At 36.5% G+C, this 24,632-nt stretch overlaps 1 protein-coding gene across 3 annotated transcripts; it reads left to right on the top strand.

Annotated features, from left to right (window-relative positions):
• Positions 1-1,028: 1,028 nt before the first annotated feature.
• Positions 1,029-24,256, top strand: HDIP1 (HDAC and MIER1 interacting protein 1). Of its 3 annotated transcripts, XR_012490224.2 has the most exons (5): positions 1,042-1,671; positions 7,569-7,665; positions 17,571-17,753; positions 22,812-22,880; positions 23,222-23,676. XR_012490224.2 is itself a non-coding variant. In XM_074314958.2 (4 exons), the coding sequence occupies exons 1-4, from the start codon at positions 1,228-1,230 to the stop codon at positions 23,338-23,340; spliced, it is 843 nt and encodes a 280-aa protein (XP_074171059.2). In that variant the 5' UTR covers position 1,227; the 3' UTR covers positions 23,341-24,256. The 3 variants fall into 3 exon arrangements, 2 of the variants coding, with proteins under 2 accessions (XP_074171060.2, XP_074171059.2); XM_074314958.2 differs by lacking the exon at positions 22,812-22,880 and having other exon boundaries at positions 1,227-1,671; positions 23,222-24,256; XM_074314959.2 differs by lacking the exons at positions 17,571-17,753; positions 22,812-22,880 and having other exon boundaries at positions 1,029-1,671; positions 23,222-23,486.
• The last annotated feature ends 376 nt before the right edge of the window (positions 24,257-24,632 follow it).

Consider the following 24,632-nt stretch of genomic DNA (forward strand, 5'->3'; position numbering starts at 1 on the left):
CCTCTCCTCCTTTGATTCTAAATGCATAAAAGGAACTGCAAAATTGTCATTCTCCAGAGCATTTTCTCAATCTGTTGAGATTTGGCTTCCAGGCAGGTCCTCAAAAACTTGGTTCAAATGAACTTTTATAAAACTTTTCTATAGGTTTGGACATTCTTTCATTAACAATGAGAACTTAGAACTAGTTTAGACATAAATTTTCCTTGGCACAGCAGTGCTTTTATTAATCTAACCTAGTTTAGTATAAATTAACAAAAAAGAAACAACCTCATTTGTCACATGGAAAAGTTTAAATATTTATGTACATTGTATTCATTCAAAGAGTGCTGATAGGCACTTAATATGCAGAACAGAAATCTCACTCATACCTATATTTTCGTTAGAATTGTAGAATGAAAAGTTACCAGTGTAATAGCCATTGTCTCACAAATGCTGGTTGGCAAATTTTCTCTGGGCAAAGTGTATGTTTTCTTAAATCATTTTTTATGTTTTATTTGTTTCTGTTGTTTATTGAAATGTAATTTTGTCGGTCAAATTCCATATTTAAAAAATGAACTTCCATGCTCGCTTCGGCAGCACATATACTAAAAATGAACTTGCATTTGTATACACCGGGGGTGCCAAAAAAATGTACACAGGTGGACACTTTGGTCAGCGTTGCTCAAGCAGTAGTTCGCCGTAATCAGAAGTGTCTGGACACTGATGGGAACCACTTTGAGCCAATCTTGTAATTGCAGAAGTCAAACGTGACTTGTATTCATCTTTTGTTATCGGTGTATACTATTACAATTTTAATACAGTTTTCCTTTCTTAAAATGTGTGTATTCTGTGTATTGTTTCACTCATTTTACCAGTGACTTATTTTTATCTTAACTAGGTATGAGTGACTGATGGATGGAAAAAAACTAGTTCTTCATTGTGGACAGTAAGTCGCGCTGGTCTAAATAGCTAGACTGTGCTCCTTAAGGGCCAGACGCCGATACATTTTATTCATATTTGCCTGACAGTGGGATTTTGGCAATTATTTATTAAATAAACGAATGAATTTTCACTCCCCGATCCTGGGTCCAGGTCGTTAATCATATGTCTACTACAACTCCTCAATGATTAGACTTGCTAACATTTACTGAAGCTAATTAAATGCCAGGTGCTGAGCGGTTTACCTTCTACCTCCTTTCTTTCATTCTCCTTCCTCCGGAGGAGGCGTGCCCAGCACTTATCTGCGTTATGTGCAGTCGTTGGTCGAGCCTGACGCCGGTCACTGCCATGTCCCGCCCACGCCACGCCCCCACGCCGACCGCACGGCCGGGAGAGGCGTGGCCATTGCCCTGCGGGAGGGTCCCGACCGTCTCCTCTCGTGAGAATCGATCGGGACGCGCTGGAGGGCCGGCCCTGGGTGGGTGGCCGCACGGTCGGCTGTCCCACGGAGCCGGCGCACGCCGCGCCCCGCCCCCTCGGCACGCAGGCTCGCGCACGCGCGCGCGCACCCGCCAGCGCCTCAGTCTGGCCAGCCGGGACCGGGCGGGCGGAGGCCGGGCCGCTGAGGTACGAGGGGAGGAGCCCGAGCCGCCGCCGCCGCTGCCGCCGCCGCCGCCGGAGAGGAGCATGTCCGCAAGTCGAGCCAAGAAAGTGAAGATGGCCACCAAATCGTGCCCCGAGTGCGACCAACAGGTGGGCGCCGCGGCCGGGATCGCGGGCGGCGGGGCGGGCGCGCTCGGGCGGGTGGCTGTTGGCGGCGGCCGTTGGCTGTGGAGAGGCCGCCTCGCCGGGGTCCCGGCGGCCGAGTGGAGGGCCGGCTGTTGGGCTCGGCGGTCACGGGGGAGCCCGGACCCGGCCGGGCTGAGCCGAAGGGCGGCCGGGGCGACGCCCGGGGCCGCAGCCCGGCCGGTGCGCACCTGGCGGCGGTCAGATGGGCGAGTGTCCGTCCTGTGGCCGGGCCGCGCGGAAGGGGGCGTGGGCTTGTCCCTGAGTCGCCTGGCCGGCTCCGGGTGACAGCGGCGGGAGTGTGCGGGCAGCGGCCCAAGAGGACGGGCACGGTCCCTCCTTCCAGCCCCTCCGGCCCCTCCGAGGTGCCCGATGTGCCCAGCGGGAGCCCAGGGTCCTGGCTCCGAAAGCCCCGTCCTGTCGCGGAGGGTGGCTTTGTTCCCATCAGCGGTACACGGTGGACCCCAAAAGTGTCCCCACCGCGCCCTGGGTTCACGCCGAAAGGTGACAAAAGGGGCCGCAATGATTTTAAGTTTTCGGCGAATTTGGAGATTTTGGGGGTGCTCATTATACCCTTAATACATTTCTGACGTAAATTATTGTGAATTTTTTCTTTACATTGTTTCTAATGGAACATTATTGAATAACGCCCCCATAAAGCCCTTCCCTCTGGGCGCTCATTTCCCCCGCCCTCCACCGTATCCACTGTTAAAAATTGGCATTTCTGCTTCCGGATCTTTAAAAAAAAAAAAAAAAAAAATATATATATATATATATATATATATATATATATATATAAATATATATATATATATATATAAATGTGGTTTCATGAATTTTAACTGACTGCTTTCTACACACAATTAATGGTGTCGGAGCTGTATTTTAAGAATTCTCATTTTGCTGTTTTTAGTTTAAGCATGCCTCTTTCTTTACTAGAATAATAGAGGTTCCTCAAAGCTTTACAATCTAATGAGTTAAAACTCTCAATTAAAACCATTCATAAGTCTCATATTTCATGCCAACATGCAGATCTGGATGTGTTTTTTTCTTTTCCACTGAGAGAATTTTTTTCAAAATGACTACCTCTCTCCTCCCCCTTTCCTTTTCTTTCTTTCTTTTTTTTTTGATTAGAAGTAATTTGAAATGGCTGGAGACTTTTAATAAGCTGGTTTTAGTGCATTCTTTAAGGAGCAATCTAATTGGTTGATCAAATCTTGTAACACACAATGTTAACATGTTTTATTCAATATCTTTTATCGGCAGTGGTAGAAATGCTGATCAGAGGAAGATTGTGCAAGGAGAATTACAGTTTATTGATCTTAGGAGTTTGAGTATGCATTATAAAAATAATTTAGTCATATTTTCCAAAGTTAAACTCCCATTCTTACCAATAAACTAAATTTGTTAAGTTCTGATAAAATTGGACTTTGCAATTTAAGTCTCTTTGCGGGATTTATTTTAATATTTAAATCATTTTCGTTTGTTCCAATTAATTGTGCAGAAGTATAAGGTTTACATGGTATGCATTATGCGTTCCAGTTTCTGTAGGGCACAAGTCACTGCAAATCCTGACCTTGTTTTACTTGGCATAAAATTACCTTTTGGGAAAAATAACCTGTTTTTGATATCCTGGTTAAAGAAAGAGGAAAGGATAATAAACTTGTAGGAGTCCCTGTAACTGTTCAACAAAACATCAGCATTTTATTTGGAAAGATGACATTAATTTTGTTTTATACCGTCTCTCCTCTGCCACAACAAAATAGTTTGGGTGGCTCAAACAATAATTTATTTTCTCACAGTCTGAAGGCTGGATGTCCCAAGATCTTGGCAGAGAGCTCTCTGGTGTCTCATCTTAGAGTGGCACTAATCTCATCCTGAGGGCCCCACATCGTGACCTCATCTAAACCTAATTATCTCATCTTCAAATGTCACCACATTGGAGGTTAGGGCTTCAGTATATGAATTGGGGGTGAGAGGGCACAAGTCCATCCATAGCAAGCTACTATATAATTTTAAAATGTTGGTTTGCTATGTTGTTAAATACTTAGGAGAATATACATGAGGACTAATTAAATTTTTTGGTGATTCTTGAAAGTGATTTATCTTTTACTAAAAGTAACTGAATTGAAAAAAATAATAGATTTTAGCATTTTAATTACTTGAAAGCGCAAACATCTTATAAACAAGAAAAAAATTATAATTCAGAAAGCCATTTTTTAAACACCACTAGAATACTGCTAATACAGGCTAATTGCCTTACAAATATTAAATTTGAATTTATTATAAATATAAATGTGAAATCTTTAAAGTTTGAGGAAATGGCCCCAGTTGAATAGATATACACGTTCTGTGTGTGTGTGTGTGTGTGTGTGTGTGTGTGTGTGTGTGTGTGTCTGTGTGTCTGTCTGTCGGGTATCTGTGTAAGTTTAAAAACCAAGTACAGAGAGCAGGAAACAAGAAAGATCTAGATTTTTAGTTGCTTGATAACATCCCCTTTACATGCTTCTATTGAAAATATAGTTCTGAAACATCTAAATAAACCACAGTGCTTTTCATTTTCAAGGGGGTTTCACATCCACTAAACCCAAATTACTGAGCCATTTTGTGTGTATCAGTATTCATGGTTCTTGTTAATTTTCTGGTATCTTTTGTATATGTTTCTGTTTTGCCTTAATGTTTAAAAAATAGAGCAGCTCTTTTTTTTTTTCACTTATTCGAAATTTTATGTGACGTATAGTAAACATGTCCACTATAGGTAACTTTAGTTCTCTTAGTAGCGAATAATATAAATTAGTTCTCTATAATGTGGTTGTTTTTGAGCTTTTTAAATCAATGAAACAATATAGGACCAGGATTTTGTTTCTTGCAGGTTTTTTTGACCTGTTTTACTTGTAAAACTACAGCCTAAATACATTTTTCAAGGAATAAATTGATGCACAGTAAGCCATCAGTAAAGAAAACTTTGGATTTTTTTCCATTTTAAATTTCTGAAAGTGTAGCATTAGAACTTTCATTACTACTCTTTGTCATTACAACTGAAATTTGAAGGAAGGTTAGGCTGTTTGTTTAAAATCTAAATTACACTATAATGTAAAGAATAATATTATGGAAGTTGTCCACCCTATTTAATAATTCTTTTTATAGGATTTGGGTTGTGGCGGTGGTTGGTTGGTTGTCTTTCCGAGTTTGGTGGATGGGGGGAAGGAACTTTCTATTTTAAAAAGGACTTCAGGGTGACTTAGCTCAGGCACTTGAATGTTTCTTGAGCATAAAACACTTGAATTAAGGGATGAAAGTCAACCTATCCATTCATCAGTGTTTTTGCATTCTTCATCCCAAAGCCAAATGTACATTTCTCACCTAACTGTATCACTCTCTGTTAATTCTAGATACGGGTTGATACAATTTTCTTGTGTGTAAGACAGAGACCTAAATTTAAATTTATTGAGTTTCAGTAGCTGGAAGAAAATGCTTGCTGAGTAGCAAAGGTGTTCTGTTGAATAAGATGTTCTGTTGAATAAGAACATCATGTTTTCTGTGTTTTTTGAACAGCATTAATTGAAAACAATTTATATTACTGTGGATGCCCTTAATGATGTGTTCTAAGTGTAAAGGAAATGAGTCAGTAGTGCCTTTGAGCTTGGTTTCTATGAAGATGTGAAATTTCAAAAATGACAAATATACTTATTTTGGGCAGATTGTACACTATTAAAGAATGTAATGTTATATTTCCTGTCATGGTTTGAAAGAATCTCATCACATTTTTAATAAAACAAGCTGTTAGACATATCTGGAGTACAATTAGTTTTTAATAGGATTTATTGTTATTTTTCTTAAATACAAACTAGAGATCCTTTGCTCATTCAATATTTTTTATGCAAAGAAAAGGAATTCTGCCAAAATTTTAATTCAGCTTAATTAAATCAAGTATTTATAGTCTAGAATATGAGGCATTCTGTACATACATGGATAAAAAGCTTTTTAATTGTAAAACCAAACTTTTACATAGGCAGAACAATGGTCAAATGGTATTTAATCTTATAAAGGGAATTGTTAATTTTCTGACTATTCTGTGAGTATTTGTTGAGATTGATTTCTGGTTTTTGGTTAACATGTCTTGAGTCCAAGAATCATTAAGGTTATTAGTGAAGAGATTATTGGGGGGAAATGTAAAAATTTCTTCAATACTTTTCAGTAACATTTGGTTTTTTAAAAATATTTATAGACTTGAAACAGAAAAAGGAGCCACATGTATTTACAGATATTGTAACAAACTTCAAGAGCTTAAGTGTTGTCAATCGATGGTCATTGGTGCCAATTCAACCCCAACACGAATCCCTAGTTTGGGATGCAGTGATGAAAGAAACTTAATTCAGTGCAGACAGCTCGATTGTGATACAGCATGGCTGTGAGGTGGCCCTGGGGAGAGGTCCCTCTCTTACTAGACAGCTTTGCCTTGTTCTGCTCTGCCTGTTTGTCTCCACTCTGGTCTGGCGAGATGTCCATGGTGTTGCATCTTGGTGTTTCAGCTCCAGCCAGGGAAATGTAGTCTTTAGGCATTGGTGGAAAGGGAAAGTGTGCTCTCCTAGCCACAGGGGAGCTGACTTTATATAGAGAGAAGTCCCTGCCCCTGCTCCCTGATTGGTCTGTCCTCATGCAAATGAGGATTCCAAATTCTTGAAGTTTGGTCCCAAAAGTACTGTCCTGATTGGTCAAAAGTTATCCTCTTTGATTGGTTGGTGAAGATGCTGATGGAGCTAGAGCTGTGCAGCTCTATTTGGACAGGGAAAGCCTCAGTCCTATTGGTTAAAATATAATTCCAGGAACTCCTTTATAAGGGCTGGCTCAGATGGCAGGAACGCAGTGCAGCCAGGCAGTTCACTGCAGGCTTCCTCCTTGCTGCAGTTTGTGTGAGAGGCCCCTATGTAGAAAGAGTTGCTATGGTAATAAGACCGGGTCTTTTTTTTTTTTTCCCAAGTCAAGTTGTTGTCCTTTCAATCTTAGTTGTGGAAGACTAGGTCTTATATTAAGGTTTGCTCCAAAGACGCATTAGGGCTTATGTTCAGGGGATGTCATCCTGAAAAATCATGCTAGGGCTTATTTTCCGGGTAGGTCTTATTTTCGGGGAAACACAGTAGGTTTTTAAAATTTGAGCCCAGTTAGCCTCCAGGAGCCCTTCTTAGTAGGTATCTTCTTTCTCAGGGTCCACATTGTTTTATCCAGTGTCCTTCCTGGAGCTGAAACTGTGATCCTAGATCTCACTCAACTCCTACATTCTCTTTTGTTTGTGCTGTACTTTTGCCACCTCAAACTGGTTGTTGTAAACTATTCTTTTTTTTTTGTCAGTGGTAATTGGCGTCTTACTTTCTCATGTTAGAACCTGAGTCATTTTCAGTTCTTCCTTTTGAAATGTTTGGCAGGTCATCTACCTTTTCTCCATGTCCATTCTTACTCTTCATTCCTGTTGGACTCTCATAATCTTATCCTGGGATTACTTTAATGACTTCCCAGCCATGTTCCCTTTTCTGATTTGTTCTCTATAAACTGCTATTCAAACTAATATTTTAGGAAATGATACCTTTTTTCCCCACACACATTTTTCCTGGCTCTGACCCTGTTATGTTTTTCTATTGGTCACTTATGTCAACACACATTTTTCATTCATTTACTATATTGATGGCATTATAAAGTATTAGAATATGAAGATATATAGGACACAATACTCATCTGAAATAATTTGTTGTAAGGAGGTGGGGTTTAAATAAATATGATTTCTATTTCAAATAACTTATTCAGGAGACTACATAAACACCGAATGTTTAACAGTAGAAAAATAATGTGTGTGTTTTTTTTTCCTACAGGTTCCTGTTGCATGTAAATCATGTCCCTGTGGTTACATATTTATTAGCAGAAAACTTTTAAATGCAAAGCACCCAGAGAAATCACCAACTTCTGCAGGTAATTGTGAGAGTTTACCACATTTTTAGCTTCTTGATGTAGAAATTTAAAATTAATTTTTGTGAATTTACTGTTTACATTTCTGTTGAAGTTAAAAATTAAAATCTATTGAAGTATGTCTGGTTTTTACTATCTATTGGAAATTAGCTTATGGCATTATAAGTTTACTGTTAATTCCATTTAAATGTTAACTCCCTTATAATGCTGATAAAGTTTGTAACAAATTTTCTATTTTGGAGGATGGAGAGACATTGAAGGGTTTTAAGCGAGTGTTAAGTTTTGTTATATGTTTATACCAGTCAAACAATCACCACAATCAAGATAATGAACATGTCCATCATTCCCAAAAGCTTTTTGGTTTCCCTTTGTGATCTCTACTTCTTGCTCCCCTGACCCCCAGATAACCAGTAATCTGCTTTCTGTCACAATTCTAGAACTTATATAAATGGAATCATATAATATGTACTCTTTTTTGCTTGGCTTCTTTCACTGAGCATAGTTTAAGATTCAGCCATGTTGTATATATAAATTAAGAATTTCTTTTTATTGTTTAGTATTTGTATGGTCACAGTTTATTTACTGGTTGGTGGACATTTGGGTTTTTATTCTCATTGTGCTGGCAAAATTTGTAACAATGTTGAAGTTTTTTAAACTAGTGGCTGGAAAAATATAACTTGATTCTGATGTGAATTAAGTTTTAGACATATTGGTTATTGTTTACAATTCCCTGATTTAGAGTATCTAAAAAGTAATTTTGTTTGAATTTTACTTTCCCATTAATTAGACAGATTGGATTTATAGAGTGGATATATTTATAAAAGATGAAATTTTGTTATTCTTTGGTAAAGTCAGAACTTCATACAGTGATGATCCTCAATTAAGAATAGATTTATTACAAATATATATTGAGCATCTGCAGTGTGCTAGGCACTGTACTAAGCCTTGGGCATAAAATAATGAATGAATGTACTGCCAAGGCAGGTTCACGGTCAGGAGCTTATAATTGTGACGACAGGAAATAGACAGTGAACACATGAGACTATCAGCTTGTGATAAACGCCTTGTAGGAAATTAAAATAGAGTGCTGTCCTAGCATGTTACTAGAAGGCTACTTTTGATTGAGTGGTTGGAGAAGGCCTCTCTGAGAAGTGACATTTAAGGTGAGGCTGAAGAGGAACAAGGGGCTAGTCATGATCAGATCAGGGAGAACATTGTTGACAGATGAAATAGCAAATGCAGAAATTCTAAGGCTGGGAAAGCACTGGTATATTTTAGGAACAAAAAGGCCAGTGTGGATGCATTGTAGACAGTAGGAGCAGGGGAGTGTGGAAGATGAGGCCAGAGGGACAGGCAGGGACCAGATTCTGTAGGGCTTTGTAACCCGGAGTAAGAAGTTTGGATTTTGTTCTTAAAATGTGGGGAGAGAAACTGTTGCTAGGATACGGGATAGGGTGAGGGGAAGGTGGCATACTCTGATTTGCCTTTAAAAACATCATTCTGGTTGCTGTCTAGAGAATAGTTTGTTGGGGTCCAAAGTGGGCTATTGCAGTATGTTAACTGAGTGAGGATGCCAAGTTAACACCGTGGTTATAGTAGCAGATGATGCAACAATTGTTTATGTTTATGTCTGTTTATCCTCCGTCTATATAAAGGCGGCAGAAAAGTTGTTTCATCCCATTTCTGCCTCTGTTTGAGGTTGCTTCCTTTTTTCATGAGAATGCACTTAATTTATTGATTCTTTAAAAGGCTGTAACTGGATTAGTTATATAGGAGTCATCCAGAGAGCTTGTTAAAAATGCATTCCTGGATCTTATTCCCTAAGAGTTTGATTCAAGTATGGGAACCCTGGAATGACTCATTTAGTAGATACGCTGGGGTGGCATGTAAACTCAGTTCTGAGTCTCCAAAATGAGTAAGACATCGTCCATGCCCTTAATGGGACAAGTGTGTTCATTCTTTTTAATCAACAAGTTTTTGGGGCCCATTTTATACACCAATAATTCAGGTGAGAAATGAGGTAAGGAAGAAACACAGCAGAGAGAAGGGCATATACTACAAGTGTTAAGGAATCAGAATCATTTGAACCAGAGGGAAGAGTTTAGAATGACGCCCAGATTTCTGACTTGGTTTACTGGTTACAAAGGGAATATAAAAGGGAAAACAAGTTTTGAGGGTAAGATGAAGAATTTACTTTTGGATGTAGTTGTGAAATACCACCCATGTGGATTTGTTTTCCTAGTTGGGCGTATAGTCTGAAGCTCAGGGAATAAATAGTCTTCGCTGGAGATAAAGCCTTCAGCAAATAGGTGGTAGTTGACATCATGGAAATGGATGAACTTGTGCTGTAGGGTAGGAAGAGGAAGGAGTCCAAGAACTGAACTCTGGTAAACTCCAGTCTTGGGTTGAAGTGGGTAGGGAGGTCAGATAATTGAGAAGAAATAAATGTCAGTGGTAGAACAACCAGTGGAGAGTGGGGTTACAGAATTCATGGTGATGAGTGAGAAGCAATTCATTATTGTTTTACATTGGAGCTGCCTAAGGTTCTGTTGTTTAATTAGAGTGGCCTTGTGACCTTGAAGTGAAGATAAAACAGGGAAGCGTAGAAAGAGGAAGTAGCAAAAGAAACAGAAAGAATAGTTAGAAACGACAGAGAAACCTCTGGGATAGACTGTACCATAGAAACCAAAGGAGGAAAGTGTTTTAAGGAAGAGAGTTAAGAGTATTCAAAGCCTGGAAAACAGTTTGATGTAGTACAGATGTGGAGCTCAGCTTCAGATTCTGGTTTTGTCTCTAACAAGTTAATTAACCTCTGCGAGCAGCTGCTGTCGACGTGTGTATAAGATAGATTTATAGTACCAGCCTTAGCGGATCAAAGTTAGATGAAGTGCTTAGGAAAATGACTAACGTGAACAAAGCTTGGTATGTTACAGGTACTCAGTAAAATACTCATTTTTATCATTAAATTTTTTAAGATTTCTTAAGCTGTGCCTTGGATAATCCACAGTATGTAGAAAATTAAGAAGAGTATAATTTTACAAACCTCTATAGTTTATATTTATAGTACTTGATGAAGATTGTCACTAGGATCTAGAACATTTCAGTTTAAATGAGCAGAGAATTTTAGAAGAAATGAAAATGGATAATACATAGTATCTGGAAAGATCAACTTCACTAACAATCGGAAATACAGTTAAAATAAAATGCTATTCTTTTTGTCCACATTCTGACAAAAACAAAGGATTTCTAAGTGCTTTTATGAGTATGGCAAAATGCCTACTGTCATGCTAGTTAGTGGTAAGAGTGTAAGTTGGCACAGCCTTTTTGGAGAGGAATCTGACAGTAGATAGATGTTTTAAATGCACATAACCTAGATGCTAGACTTCTTTATCAATAGCTATGTAGCCTAGAGATCTAATTGTTTATTATGCACAAATATTTATTAGGATTTTCAGGCAATGCTGTTTGTAGTAGCAAAAATGTAGTTAAGCCAAACATCATCGGGCATGGTTAATAAAGTAGGGTATACTTTTTAGGGAACAACAGTATGTGCTAATTAGAAAGAAGGATGCAGCTACTGATGTGGAAAAATCTGTAAAACACTTAAGAAAAAGGTGCAAAACAATACTTGTATGAACTCATTTGTTTTTGACAACTTTATGATGAGAACTTTTAAGATTTCCTCTTCACCACTTTCAGATACGCAATGCAGTATTATTAACTATAGTCTCTGCTATACATTGCATTCCCATTACTTAAATTTATTTTATAACTGGAAGTTTGTACCTTTTGGATCCCCTTCACCTATTTTACTGCTCGTTCCCCCTGCCCCCCCCCCCCCCCCCCCCCCCGCAATTCTGGCAACCTCCAATCTGTTCTCTGTGTCTCTGAGCTTGGGGTTTGTTTTCTTAAGAATCCACATATAAGTGAGATCGTATGGAATTTGTCTTTCTCTGTCTGACTTATTTCACTTAGCATGATATCTTCTGGGTCCATCTTTGTTCTCACAAATGGCAGGATTTCATTCCTTTTTATGGCTGAATATCTTTATCCATTTATCCATTGATTGATGTTTAGGTTGTTTCCTTATCTTGGCTGTTGTAAACAATGCTGCAGTGAACATGGGGTTACATACTCATATATCTTTTCGAGGTAGTATTTTTTGTTGGTTTTTTTTTAATTGGGAAATATTGGGGAACAGTGTGTTTCTCCAGGGCCCATCAGCTCCAAGTCATTGTCCTTCAACCTAGTTGTGGAGGGCGCAGCTCACTGGCCTATGTGGGAATCGAACCGGCAACCCTGTTGTTCAGAGCTTGCGCTCTAACCTTAACTGAGCCATCTGGCTGCCCCCCGAGTTACTGTTTTTGTGATCTTTGGATAAATACCCAGAAGTAGAATTGCTGGATCATATGGTACTTCTATTTTTCATTTGTTTTTAAGACCCCACAAAATGATTTCTACATGTAATATTACTCAGTAAATGCACACACGGATAGATCACTGGATAACAAGGAGGAATCAAGGAAGACTTTTATTTGTATAATTCAACATTTAAAACAAAAGAGACAACCATCTTTAAAGCTCAAATTGCACTTAATTTAAAAGTGAAATCAAAACTATAAAAGATCATTTTACATTTCAGTGGGTTGAAACCTTATTTAGTTATTTGTAACTTTGTGCCACGCAAGAGGAAAGTAATCTGTTAAGTCAAATAGATTTATCTAGGTTTGAATTGTTCAAAACTCACATTTTTCATATATGCCTATCATCTTTATGTCTTTATAACATACATGGAAATAGGGAGGTAGGACACTGGAACTGAAAATATGTATAAATAAACAAAATCTATTATGGAAATTGAGATTCTTACAAGTTTCAAATTAATTTTGGTGAGAGGAAGGAGATGAGTGTTAACAAATAAAGCTGTATTAAGAAATGCTCAGTGTTTTGTACAGGTGCATAGAACCTCAAGACAGTCTTTCACATCTTTTCCAAATGAGTTAAGTATGTGTTGTTTCTTTTACCCTTTTTGGGAGGCCAGAATTAAATGGAAATAAAATTTTAAAAATTAACTATCTCATTCATGTAGAATTTTATTTCTAAATTGAATGGTTGAGAGTTTAAAAAGTAGCCTTGAGTTTAAGCCTTAAACTGTCAAGTTGAAGAAATTTCTTTAAAAAAGAGATTAAAATGATTATTGTATTTCCTAAAATTGAGACTATCTGTACTGTGGATCAAACCTTGAATACTGTAGTAGTTATCTATTCAAATATTTGGTCAATTACCAAATACCGACAGAAGCAGTTTTTGAATCTTTAAGTTTGGTTTTCCAGATGGGTTTTCCAGGTGGTTAGTGACATCAAGGGTGCCATTTTGTATTTAATAATCATGAATATACCTTTATTCCTTTTAAAATTTTAATTATAAAACTATAAGGAAAAAAAGTAAACTGAAATTCTGAATGAGATAAAGCAGGTCCTCGAATAATGTTGCTTTGTTGATAAAGTCAATGAGATGCTGTAGGAACTACTCTTGTTTATATCAATTAGCCTATAGTAAAATTGGGTTTATTATACGGTGTTTTGTTTAATGTGGCAGAGCTTATCAATGACATTAAGTGAGGACTTACTGTACTAGTTCATAAAAGCCTTCCTCTAAAGGTAAGAAAAAAGATTTAAAACAGTAAAAAATTGGAATTGTTTATTAGTATTTAACTATTTCTCAGTGGGTATAAGCTTTAGGTTAAACTTAGTCAAATAAATAACAACCTCCGCATTTTTTATTGGGGAAGGAAAAAACGGGATGAAAAAATTAAACCTAAACATAACATTTCAAATTATTCTCTAAGGTAAGTTAATAGGCAAAGGCTGTTAAATAAGCAAAGAAGTCTATAAATGACATTCATTTTCAGTTTAGGAAAAAAAAAAGCAGAAATATTACTGCCAGTACCTTTTATAAACCCAAAGTGATTGAACATCATTCAGTAGTAAGTGATGCTCAAGTCTGGATTACTTGGCAGTGAAGGTTTAGTTTTGTTTCAGAAAACATTGTTTCTTACATGCTAATCACTTAAAATTGCTATACATTCATATATGGAACATAACTTTTATATAGTTTTTAGTTTTGCCTTTTGGTGAAAAAAATGCATAGCATCACGTGTACTTTTAGGCTCATAATGATATGTGTATTAATCGTTAAGGCCTTTTTTTTATAGACTCCTTTGACTTCCAGTTAAGACTTACTTTAGCTCTGCTGCACAGCTGTCATACTAAGATTTCTTTCCATTGTATACCAGGGATGATCTCACTTTTTCTTATATACCATTTTTATTATTATTATTATTATTTTAAACCCATGAGTTTTTATTTCTGGAAAAAATTTTGCAGAAATTGTTTCAGACCTGGAAAAATGTTCATGAAAGACATGTACGTGGTGGTACATTTCCTATCTTGGATTGTGGAGAATGCCTTCACTTTGCACACACACAAATGTTTGCATCCTTCCTCTGCCCTCAATCCTTTCCGATGGAAGGCTGAGTTTTCAGCTTAGGGCAATTTTTAGCTATTACTTGTTTTTCCCCATTCTCTTTGCTTTTCCTTCTGACATCCTCATTGGATGACACATGAGGATCACCATCTACAGAAAACATGACTGAATCAGGATTGGACAAATAGTTGATTTTTCCTATTTAGTGAAGAGAGATGCCGTTGGCACTACAGGACTGGTGGGTCCATGAGATCATCAAGGATCTAGGTTCTTTACTTTCTTCCATCTGGAGAAGATGTGGCTTTTGTTCTCATCGTTACCAGGTAGCTGTTGTACCTCTGGGCATCCCATAAGCATTCCAAGCAGGAAGAAGAGGGAAGGGCAGAGGCACAAAGGGGCATGCCAGCCACGCTGATCCCATTCAACAATCTCTCTGGAAACCTTCCCCAGTTCCACTGCCATGTCTTCTTTGGCCAGGACTAAATTTCAGGGCCACTTCACCTATAGGAGTCTTGGAAAGTGTGTTTATATTTTAGCTGGGCACCCTACACTCTTGAACAGATCAGGATTCTGTTCTTACTGAAGAGGGGAGAATGCATATCAGGTAGATAATTAGCAGTTACGTCATAGATAAGTAGTATGAGATTTCTTGGAATTTCTCGGAAGAGCAATTTCATTGCTCTTCACCCAGCTGTCACATATTCTCTGTTTTGTCTTTTTGCTTTGTTCCAGGAAATTTCATTGATCTCTCTTTCTAGATCTATAATTCTATCTTTAGAATTCTGTGTTTATTTACTTTGTCTTTTAGATTTTAATTTTTAAGAGTTCATCTTGTTTTCTGATTTCTTCTTTTTCATTAAATCTCATTTTTTTCATATCTTTTATTGTAAAATATACATAACATAACATTTAATATTTTAGTCATTTTAAGTGCACAGTTCAGTGGTGTTAAGTACATTCATATTGTGTATTTAACCATCGTCATCATTATCCATCTCCAGAACTCTTTTCATCTTCCCAAACTGAAGCTCCATACCCATTAAGCAATAAACTCCCCATGTCTCTTCTCCCCCTGATCCAGGCAACCACTCTGTGCCTGAGAATTTGACCACTGTTGTTACCTCCTATAAGTGGAATCATACAATATTTGTCCTTTTGTGTCTGGCTTACTTCAGTTATCGTGATGTCTTCAGAGTTCATCCAGGTTGTAGCATATGTAGCACCTGAATAATATTCTGGTATATGTTTATACCATATTTGTTTATTCATACATTGATGGATACTTACGACTTTGTGAATAATTCTGCTATGAACATACCTGTTCGATTTCCTGTTTTCATTTCTTTTGGATACATGTCCAGAAGTGGAGTTGCTGGATCATATAGTAATTCTGCGTTTAATTTTCTGAGGCATTGCCATATTGTTTTCCACAGCGACTACACCATTTTACATTCCCACCAGCAACATACAAAGGTTCCAATCTCCACATCCTGGCCAACACTTGTTATTTTGTGTGTTTTTGATAATAACGATCCTAATGGGTATGAAGTGATATTTTGTAATTTTGGTTAGTGATGTTGAACATCTTTTCATGTGTTTATTGGCCACTTGTCTATCTTTGGAGAAATGCCTATTCAAGTTCTTTGCCCATTTTGGAATTGGGTTGTTTTTGGTTGTTGAGTTGTAGAAGTTTTTTTTATTCTGGATATTAGTCCCTTATCTGATGTATGTTTACAAATATTTTCTCCCATTCCATGAGTTGCCTTTTTACTCTGTTGGTAGTGCCCTTTGATGCACAAAAGTTTTTAATTTTGATAAAATCCAAATTGTCTATTTTTTCTCTTGTTTCCTATGCTTTTAGTGTCATATCCAAGAAATCATTGCCAAATCCAATGTCATGAAGCTTTCCCCTGCTTTTTTGTTTTTTCCTAAGTATTTTATAGTTTTATGTATTAATTTAGGTCTTCAATTCATTGTCAGTTAATTTTTGTGTATGGTATGTTGTATGTAATATTTAGCACTTAGATCCTTTAGTTCATGTTGAAAATGGTGATACTCTGATTTTATCATTCCTTCTTCATTTTTTAGCTGCAATAATTCTAAAATGAGAAACTTCTCCATCTGCCCTTTGGCTATCCAGTGAGTGATACAGTTTGAATAGAAAAGGCAGGTTACATGCTTTATTCTTTCCCTTTTAAGATTCCAAAATAGTGAGTTGGTTCTTTAGCATCTTCCTATGGTGGCCACGTCGTTTTTGCTTTTGTATTTAATGTCCTGTACTCATGGTTTTAAGTATATTTGATATGTTTCAATCTATTATAGTCATTGCTTTTATTGATGCTCAAATTGTCCTATAATGGTCAGTGGGAGCCTCTTTAAGTTACCCTTGAGTCTTTTAACAAGACCCTGGTTGTATTTGATAACTTTCTTGCAATCTGGAATAATTAAACGTCTGGTATATTTCTAATCTGAGACCTGCAATTAACTAGTTCTCCAAGGATATGGTACTTGGAAATAACTATTACTATTTTACTTTAAAATTAAAAGGAAATTTACAGTTGTCTATTAAGCATATTTATTTACAATCTCTTAAATTGTTCCATTGAGTTTTGGGGATGTGAATTTTCTTATTTGTTTTGTCCCTTTGCCACCATTAATTTAAGCATTTGGGGAATTCTCTCTCTTGTTTTTGAGATCAAGTATGTATTAAAGCAAGTTTTTTTTTTTCTTTTTTTTTTTTTTTAAATGGTTGGTTGTCTTATCCAACGTTCTGATTTGCTTAGAGTGGGGAGTGGCTTCTTGTATTAATTAAATCACTATATTGAGTAAAGTTCCCCTATTGCTATTCTGTTTAGGGAATCAGATGCTCTTAGAATGTCAGAAAGGACCTCATCTGTGGCTAAAGTCAAAACTTCTTCTCTAGTGTTTTTATATTTTCTATAGATGCTTTCTGTTTGCTTTTTATTGGTAACCTTAATATAGTATGGCTAAGGTCAGTTTTGCTTCTGAATACTTGACATATTTCAGTCTATAATTTGGGTAGGGGCAACAAGGAATGGAATTTTTTTTTTCCTTTTCTAATACTTCACCTTTTTTAGCTTGGAAGCAGAGAAAAAGGCAGAAAGTTCGCTGTGGAATTGTGCAAACTTGTAAGGGCTGAAATTAAAGGTGCCAAGGTAAAAAACGTTTTCTGTTACAAGAGTCCTCCTACCTTATGTGGTCATGTGGATCATCTAAATTCTGTTGAATTTCTTTTTTCGTACGTGGATGTGAGGGGCCTAGATGTTACAGTTGTAGTTTTACAAGTATTTGCCAGGCAGCAAATTCTAGTGCTATTTAGAAAGAAAAAAGAAGACAGTGAGAACTTAGGCAAACAGTTCCTGCTAAGCCCTAAAATATATCACTTTTATTCATCCACACAGAAAACAAGCATGAGGCCAAGAGGAGGCGGACAGAGAGAGTTAGGAGAGAGAAGATAAATTCTACAGCAAATAAGGATTTAGAAAACAGAAAGAGGTCTCGGAGTAACAGCCATTCAGATCATATCAGACGAGGAAGAGGAAGACCTAAAAGTGCATCTGCCAAAAAACATGAGGAAGAAAGAGGTATGAAAAAATTCAAGCAGTTTTTTCCCCCCAAGTATTTATATTTTCTGAGATCTTAATTAGATAGTAGTGAAGAAAGTGTTTGTCAGGCGTTGAACTCCTGGACTTAAAAATTACCACTCAAATTTCAGTTTGAAAGCATTTCCTCTAAGATAGATGCTTGTTAAAAGCAAAAACAAACAAACAAAAAAACAAATTTAATTCTTATTGGAAAACTGAAGGTTTAAATTAGGTAAAATTCACTTTGCTATAAACTGATGATAGTAAAATTCAGAGATAATAATTTGTATGTGACATCCTGGAGAAGCCTGTTAAAAATGGGTGTATTTCTTTTTTTAAAGATAAATCTGAGTTCTGTTAAGACTTCAAATTGTTATACTGTGGTTTTTACATTGGCTATTGAAAGTGTTCTTTAGTATGAATTTTTAAATTGCTCATTGTGTGCTCCCTACTTTGAATAGTCTATCAGTAATTGGTTTTTAACCATTAACTGAAACCCGAGCTTCTCTTTTTCTTTATCTGTCTTTAAAAAAAAACTTTTTATTATGGAAAATGTCAAGGATTATACAAGAGTAGAGAGAATAGTATAATGAATCTCCATGTGCCCATAAATACCTTTTTTACATTGAGGCTTTCAAGCCAGTAATTAATGAAAAAAAGGGATAGTTGCTCTTTATGATGCTTTAGAAACCTCTTTCAAAATAATTTCATCTTCAGTGAAATGCATTTCTTACGTTATTTGTGAGTTATGCTTTGCTTTTTCAGGTATTCAAGTATTCAAGCATAAATGTAAATTTCTTTTATTTTAGACATTGAGAATGTTTTACCTGTTCACCACTTCTCTCTTTGTGTGCTTTTATTTGAATAAAGTTACACCGTTAGGGAACATGACTTTACTGATATAGCTGTTCCTAACTTTTGTCAAAAGAAAGATTTCTTAATATTGTATGGCTAAAGGAGCAAGGCTTATATTGTTTGTATTGTTGGGAGACTGTGCTTAGATACTTCTTAATTCCTCGGATAATTTGACTCCCTTTCTCTTTCCTTCTGTTACACTGCTCTGCCAGAGAATTTGAGTCTTTCTCTCAATTTGAATGTGCTGCTGTAACAGTGGGATGATCAGGAAATCTGTGCTAAAGACTGTTTCAGAAGGGGAACTAGGTAAAGAAAAGTCAACAGGGAAAAAAGAAGAGAGGAAAAACTGCTTGGCCCAGAAAACAGGACATTCTTTTCCGTTGAAGTAAAGGGAATATAACCCAAAGAACGGAGAAAGGAATGCTTCTGGCGGAGGGCGGAGGAGACGGGGAAACAATGACCGTCTTTCCTCGGGCTGTGAGGTCTGTGGAGTTGTGCTCGGACTCTGTGTATGTAGGTGGGACTTTCATTTCATGTTAACTTGAAAATAGAGTATGTACTTGGCTATAAACTTTTTCCAGGTATTTTCAGTTTATAGAAAAGTTTTAAGAAAGCTATTTCTAGAGTAAAATATGCTTTTAATTTATTTGCTTTTCATACAAACAGGAAAGTGCTCAAAGTAGGTTTTGTAAAGTAAGCAAATCTTTTAATGGGGAGGGAGTGAGGAGATGGTCAGCAGCAAACTTTTTCTGTCAAGAGCCAGATAAATACTTTAGGCTCAACGGGCCATGCTGTCTCTGTCATAGCTACTCTGCTCTGTCATTGTGGCTGGAAAGCAGCCATAGACAATATGTAAATGAGTGGGCATGGCTTGTTCCAGTTAGACTATAAAAACAGGTGGCGGGCCAGATGTGGCCCGCAGTCTGGATTTTGCTAACCCTTGAGGCAGACGATGTTCTCTAAATATAATACGGAGAGGAAATATGACTTTCGAAGTATCTATATATTTTAGAATAAACTTCTTTGATATGCTTCTTAGTGTCAAGTAGCTATTTAGTTTTATTCAGTTTTTATTGATGCCCTGCTCAGAGGGCACTTGAAAAATTTGAAGCAACCTTTACCTTTATTTTTATAAGGACAACCTGGCTGAGTGTCTAAGAACATATTTTTAAATTGACTTTATTGTTCTCTATATTTTGATAAAGAACAGGCAGAAGAAAGAGTGGGAAAGGAAAGCCTGTTAGACATCTAGATAACAACATAACTTTATAAAATCCTGAAAACAACCCATTAAACAACAATTTTTGTTTTTTTTTAATATGAGTCTTCATTTTATATGTGGAGAGTATGTTCATTCTGGATATTAGTAATGTAGTAGTGACATTTTGACTGATTTAAATATATTGGGCCATTTGGAATAGCTTAGTTAGAACATATAAAATGAATGTAGACTTCAAGATGGCGGATTGAATAAACATATTCAGCTCTGCAGCCTCCCCAAATCCTAGTAAAAGGATATTTTTTAAAACGAAAAAGTCCCACAAGGACAAGGAGTGAGGGAAGCAGCAAAATTCTGGAAAGCGATACCCTTAAAACTTAAATTGTAAGCTCCTTTGGGGAACGCCAAGAAGGAAACTGATTTTTATTGCACCACTGCTTTAAAATAGGAATTTGTGCATCAGTTATGTCTAGTAGTGTAGAGATGAAAGTGAGGCTAACAACAAGTTTGTTTGAAAGTCTGGTTTCTAAAATGGCCCGTTAAGGCTGTTTACCTCATCCTCCCCTCTCTCCAAGCTTATCCTTTGAAAAAGATAAGACAGAGTCTGTGGTTTAGGGGATCCCAGGCTTCACTGAGGGCAGGAGTACAATATTAAGATCAGGAAGATTAAGTGAAAATTGAAGATGGTAAATATTGAGTTCTCCAGACCAGGCTTATAGCCTCCGGGTAAGGGATTAGAAGTATCTTCTCTAGGGACTCTGCAGAGCCCAAGAGAAAAGACCTAAAATGAAGATATTAAGGATTTCACAAAGAAAATGGCCCAGTCAGATCATCCTAAAGTGATGACCACAGTCACGCTCCACAGGTGTGCAGGAGCCAATCAACTTTTTTGGTTCAACTCCTATATATGAGCATATTACCAAGAATTACCCAGATTTATGGAAAAAAGCATCTAGTATGAAAGGCAAGACCAAATCAAGAGGGAAGAAAACAACTTGGATAAAACAAGTTTTTGCAGGGAGAATAAAAAATCAAGACTATCATCAATATTCTTAGTAAGAGAAGATATTGTCATGAAATAAGAAGATAATATTTAAAAGGAAACTGCAGATGTCGCAAAGTAACTGGAAAATGAACTTTGAAATACGAATCTCAAAAGAAACATATGTATATGATTTGCAGAAATGAAAAACCTTAACAGAAGGCTTGTAGACAGAAACTGAAGAAAGGTACCAGAGCATAGAGCAATAGGAAAAGAAATTTAAAAATGGAATGGGAAGCGTAAGGAATTTAGAGGACCAGTTTGAGGGCAACATCTATAAATAATTGACATTGCAGAAAAAGAACATAGAAGATCGAGAAGGAAGTCATCAGTGAAATAATTCAAGAAATCTTCCCAGACCTGAAGGACACTGAGTTTCCATATTGCAATGGCTCACCAAATTCCCAGCCCACTGGATGGTTCAAAGTTGAGATCGTGCCAAAGCATAATGGTATTAGAATTAATAGAGTGGATACTACTCAGCAAGGCGCAAACTACTCATACATGAGCAGCACCAATGAATTTCAAGAACATGTTGAACAAAAGAAGCTACACACAAAACAGTACATACTATGTGGTGCCATTTCTATGAAGTTCAGGAACAGGTAAAATGAGTCTGGTGTCAGAACAGTCATTGCTGGTGGGGTGGGGAGGGATTGACTAGAAAGGAGCATGAGGAATTTTCTGTATCTTGTTTGTGGTGTGGGTTACATGGATGTATGTTTGTCAGAGCTCCTCCAATTGTACACTTAAGATCTGTGTATTTCACTGTGTAAATTTAGCAGTAATTAAAAAGAATACTATAAAAAGGTATTGGGTTTTCTTAACAATAGCACCAGTTGTTGGAAGACAATTTTTTGCCTTCACAATGCTAAGGGGAAATCTACGAGGCTTTAGTCAACCACACTGTAAGTTAGTGTGAAGGTGAACTAAAGACATTTTCCAACATTCAGGGTCTTAAGGGAGTGTATGCTATCCATACTCCCTTTCTCAGGAAGCTACTACAAGATACATGCCATCAAAATGAAGACGTAAACCAAGAAAGAAAGTATCCTGGGATCTGGGACACAAGGTCTGATGAGAGAGAGACAGAGACAGAGACAGAGACAGAGACAGAGAGACAGAGACAGAGACAGAGAGATATGAGGGACATCTCCAGCACATTGTTGAAGAGAGATCTCAAGATGGTTGTGCAATAGGCCTAGAGAGAAACCATTTCAGATTGGAGCAGATCAGACTTGGAAAGATTTCTTCAAGATAAAATTGATATAATTTTATAATAATGTATAAAAATTCTGAAAGATTTATACAACTAGGAGAGGGTTTGGGTTCAATTAGCAATGAAAACTAAGCAGATATAAAAAGAAAGTGAAATCATTTACATAGTGAGAATAATGTAAACATTGAATATTATCTCACCAAGATTGTGATGTAAATATAATGGGAAGATGGGAGGGAAGAGTATGGTGGGGGCAAGAGATGGAAAACAATAAAATCCTAACTTTCCACAGTGGAAAGTCAATAATGCCTAAAACCAACAAGCCAAGTAGTAGCATCATATAAAAATGTTACTTAGAGATAGGTAAAAACAAAAAGGAACAACTGGGAAAAACTAGTAATTGCATCTGGAGAGTGGGAAATGTGCATGGGGGTTTTGGGTAGCAAGTATTGTAAAAACTATTTGACTCTAAGCTAAGTGTATTTTTAACTTTGATTAAAAAGTCAAAACAAAAACAAAAGCAGAATCATAGTAGAGCCTGAAAAGAGAATTTGAAAGAATGTACACAGAGATGGTAATTGTGATTTTAGCTGGCTTATGAGATAGGTGATTTCTTTTTTGTTTTTCTGTATTTAAAATTTTTTCTACCATGAACTTGGATTGCATTTGTAATCAGGAGGGGAAAAAATAGAAATAAATGTTGGTTATTCTTATTTTCCATAGCAGGGCTAAGGTGAAGAAGTTAACTATTCATAAAGGAACCGTTGATGTTCAGAAGGGACCATCTGTAGGGTGAGAAAATTCATTCTGATTGAGACAGTTAGCTCATATAGTACTAGTGAGGAGAATGAAATAGTAGAGATTTTTACAGAAATGATGTAGATATTAGACTGTATAGAAATATATATAGTCTCCAGTTTTACGATTGAGTTCATGACATTTCAGTAACTCCTTTGTGTAATTTAAAATAATTTCAGTTCAGTAGCATAATACTTTATAACATTTAACATATCTTGTAGTATTATGTATAATATTTATTGTTCTTTAAAGAAATACTTGAAAGCTTTAAATTTTGTAATATAATTACTGCATTTACTACCTTTATATTAAGCTTTCCCTTTTTCTTTTAACAGAGAAACAGGAAAAGGAAATTGACATCTATGCTAACCTCTCTGATGAAAAGGCTTTCGTGTTTTCAGTCGCCTTGGCAGAAATAAATAGGAAAATTATCAATCAAAGACTTATTCTCTGATATTTGTCTGCAGAATGTGTTGAAACTTCCTTCAGGATTACATCAGCAAATTCTCAACCAGTTACAGACTCTCAGGAGCATTCTGACTGCATCAATAAGGGCCACTGATTGGTTTTCCCCTATCATTTAGCCTGTGCCACACTTGGGCAGCAAAGCTGTAGGCTTGGACTGTTCTGGGATTTCCTTGTTTACCAAGGAGTATTGTCAGTGTTTTGTGTGTGGGATATAAGTAAGTGTATTTACAAAAAAAAAAAAAAAAAGACTGATAAAGGTTAAAAGGTTAGGGATGGGAATGGAAATATGAAAACTAGGGAAATAAAATGCTTGATAATTTTTCAGGTTTGCCACCAGAGATGCAATATTTTAAATATTTTGAGAAAGACTTTAAAAATATATATATTTCAGATTTTCAGCACTAACAGATTGCATATATACAGTTCATTTACTTTTAATAAATTGGCAATTGATATTTTATTGAATGGGGAATTAAGAATATAAATTGTAAATTTTGTCTTAAATTGATTTTTTTCTTGGCCTTTATTTTTATGACAAGGTATGAGTTATATTTTGGGAGATACTTTCTAGGCATTTTGGAAGTTTGGGTGCTATATGAAGAAAAACATTTAAGGATATATGATACTTCAGATATAAACATCTTGTTTTCTTGAATGTAATTTATTTATTGGTTAAAAAACAAAACCACTTTTCTGCTCTCAAAATGGTGCCTGTTAACCTAAACATAAAATATATTTATTACATGCAAAATATTTCTTAGATAGCCACTTTTAAGCAGTAATGTTTTATCTGAATGGATGTTCATTTATACATCCTGATAATTATTTAAATTGTTACTTAACCTCTGGAAGAAAAAATAAACCTTAATATTGAAACTAATAGATTAAATAATGTGGTATAAGCTTCTTGTCCTAGTGAAGTTTGTGAAATATATTTAAATTCTTAATTTTGTCTAGTGTTAAATAATGTTTATAGTGGCTTTATTTTATATTAAGTGCTGTTGTATTTTTGCATATTGATTTGGTTAACATACTAAGACTTGACAGGAACTTCCCTTATTTTAACCACCCCCCCTTGGCCAGATCTGTTTGGAAGTCCTGAAGCCTAATTAGGAAATTTTCCTGTCGGTTTTCACCATAGCTTTGTCAATGTCATCCTGCATCTCCCTTCACCTCCCCAATGAAAAAGGATTTACATTTTTTTCTACTTTATCTAAATGGTAGCCAGCAGAGGGCGCTTAAGAAGTTCTGTAGGTAGGATGTAGAATTTTCCTGTGC

The sequence above is a fragment of the Rhinolophus sinicus genome, chromosome 8, assembly GCF_057876585.1.
Source record: "Rhinolophus sinicus isolate RSI-liver-muscle chromosome 8, RSI-T2T, whole genome shotgun sequence".
Classification (NCBI taxonomy): domain Eukaryota; kingdom Metazoa; phylum Chordata; class Mammalia; order Chiroptera; family Rhinolophidae; genus Rhinolophus; species Rhinolophus sinicus.

Coding starts and splice junctions, on each gene's coding strand:
- HDIP1 (XM_074314958.2), top strand. CDS start 1,228: ATGTGCAGTCGTTGGTCGAGCCTGACGCCGGTCACTGCCATGTCCCGC. Junction 1,672..7,568: donor GCCCCGAGTGCGACCAACAG/GTGGGCGCCGCG, acceptor TTTTTCCTACAG/GTTCCTGTTGCATGTAAATC. Junction 7,666..17,570: donor GAAATCACCAACTTCTGCAG/GTAATTGTGAGA, acceptor TCATCCACACAG/AAAACAAGCATGAGGCCAAG.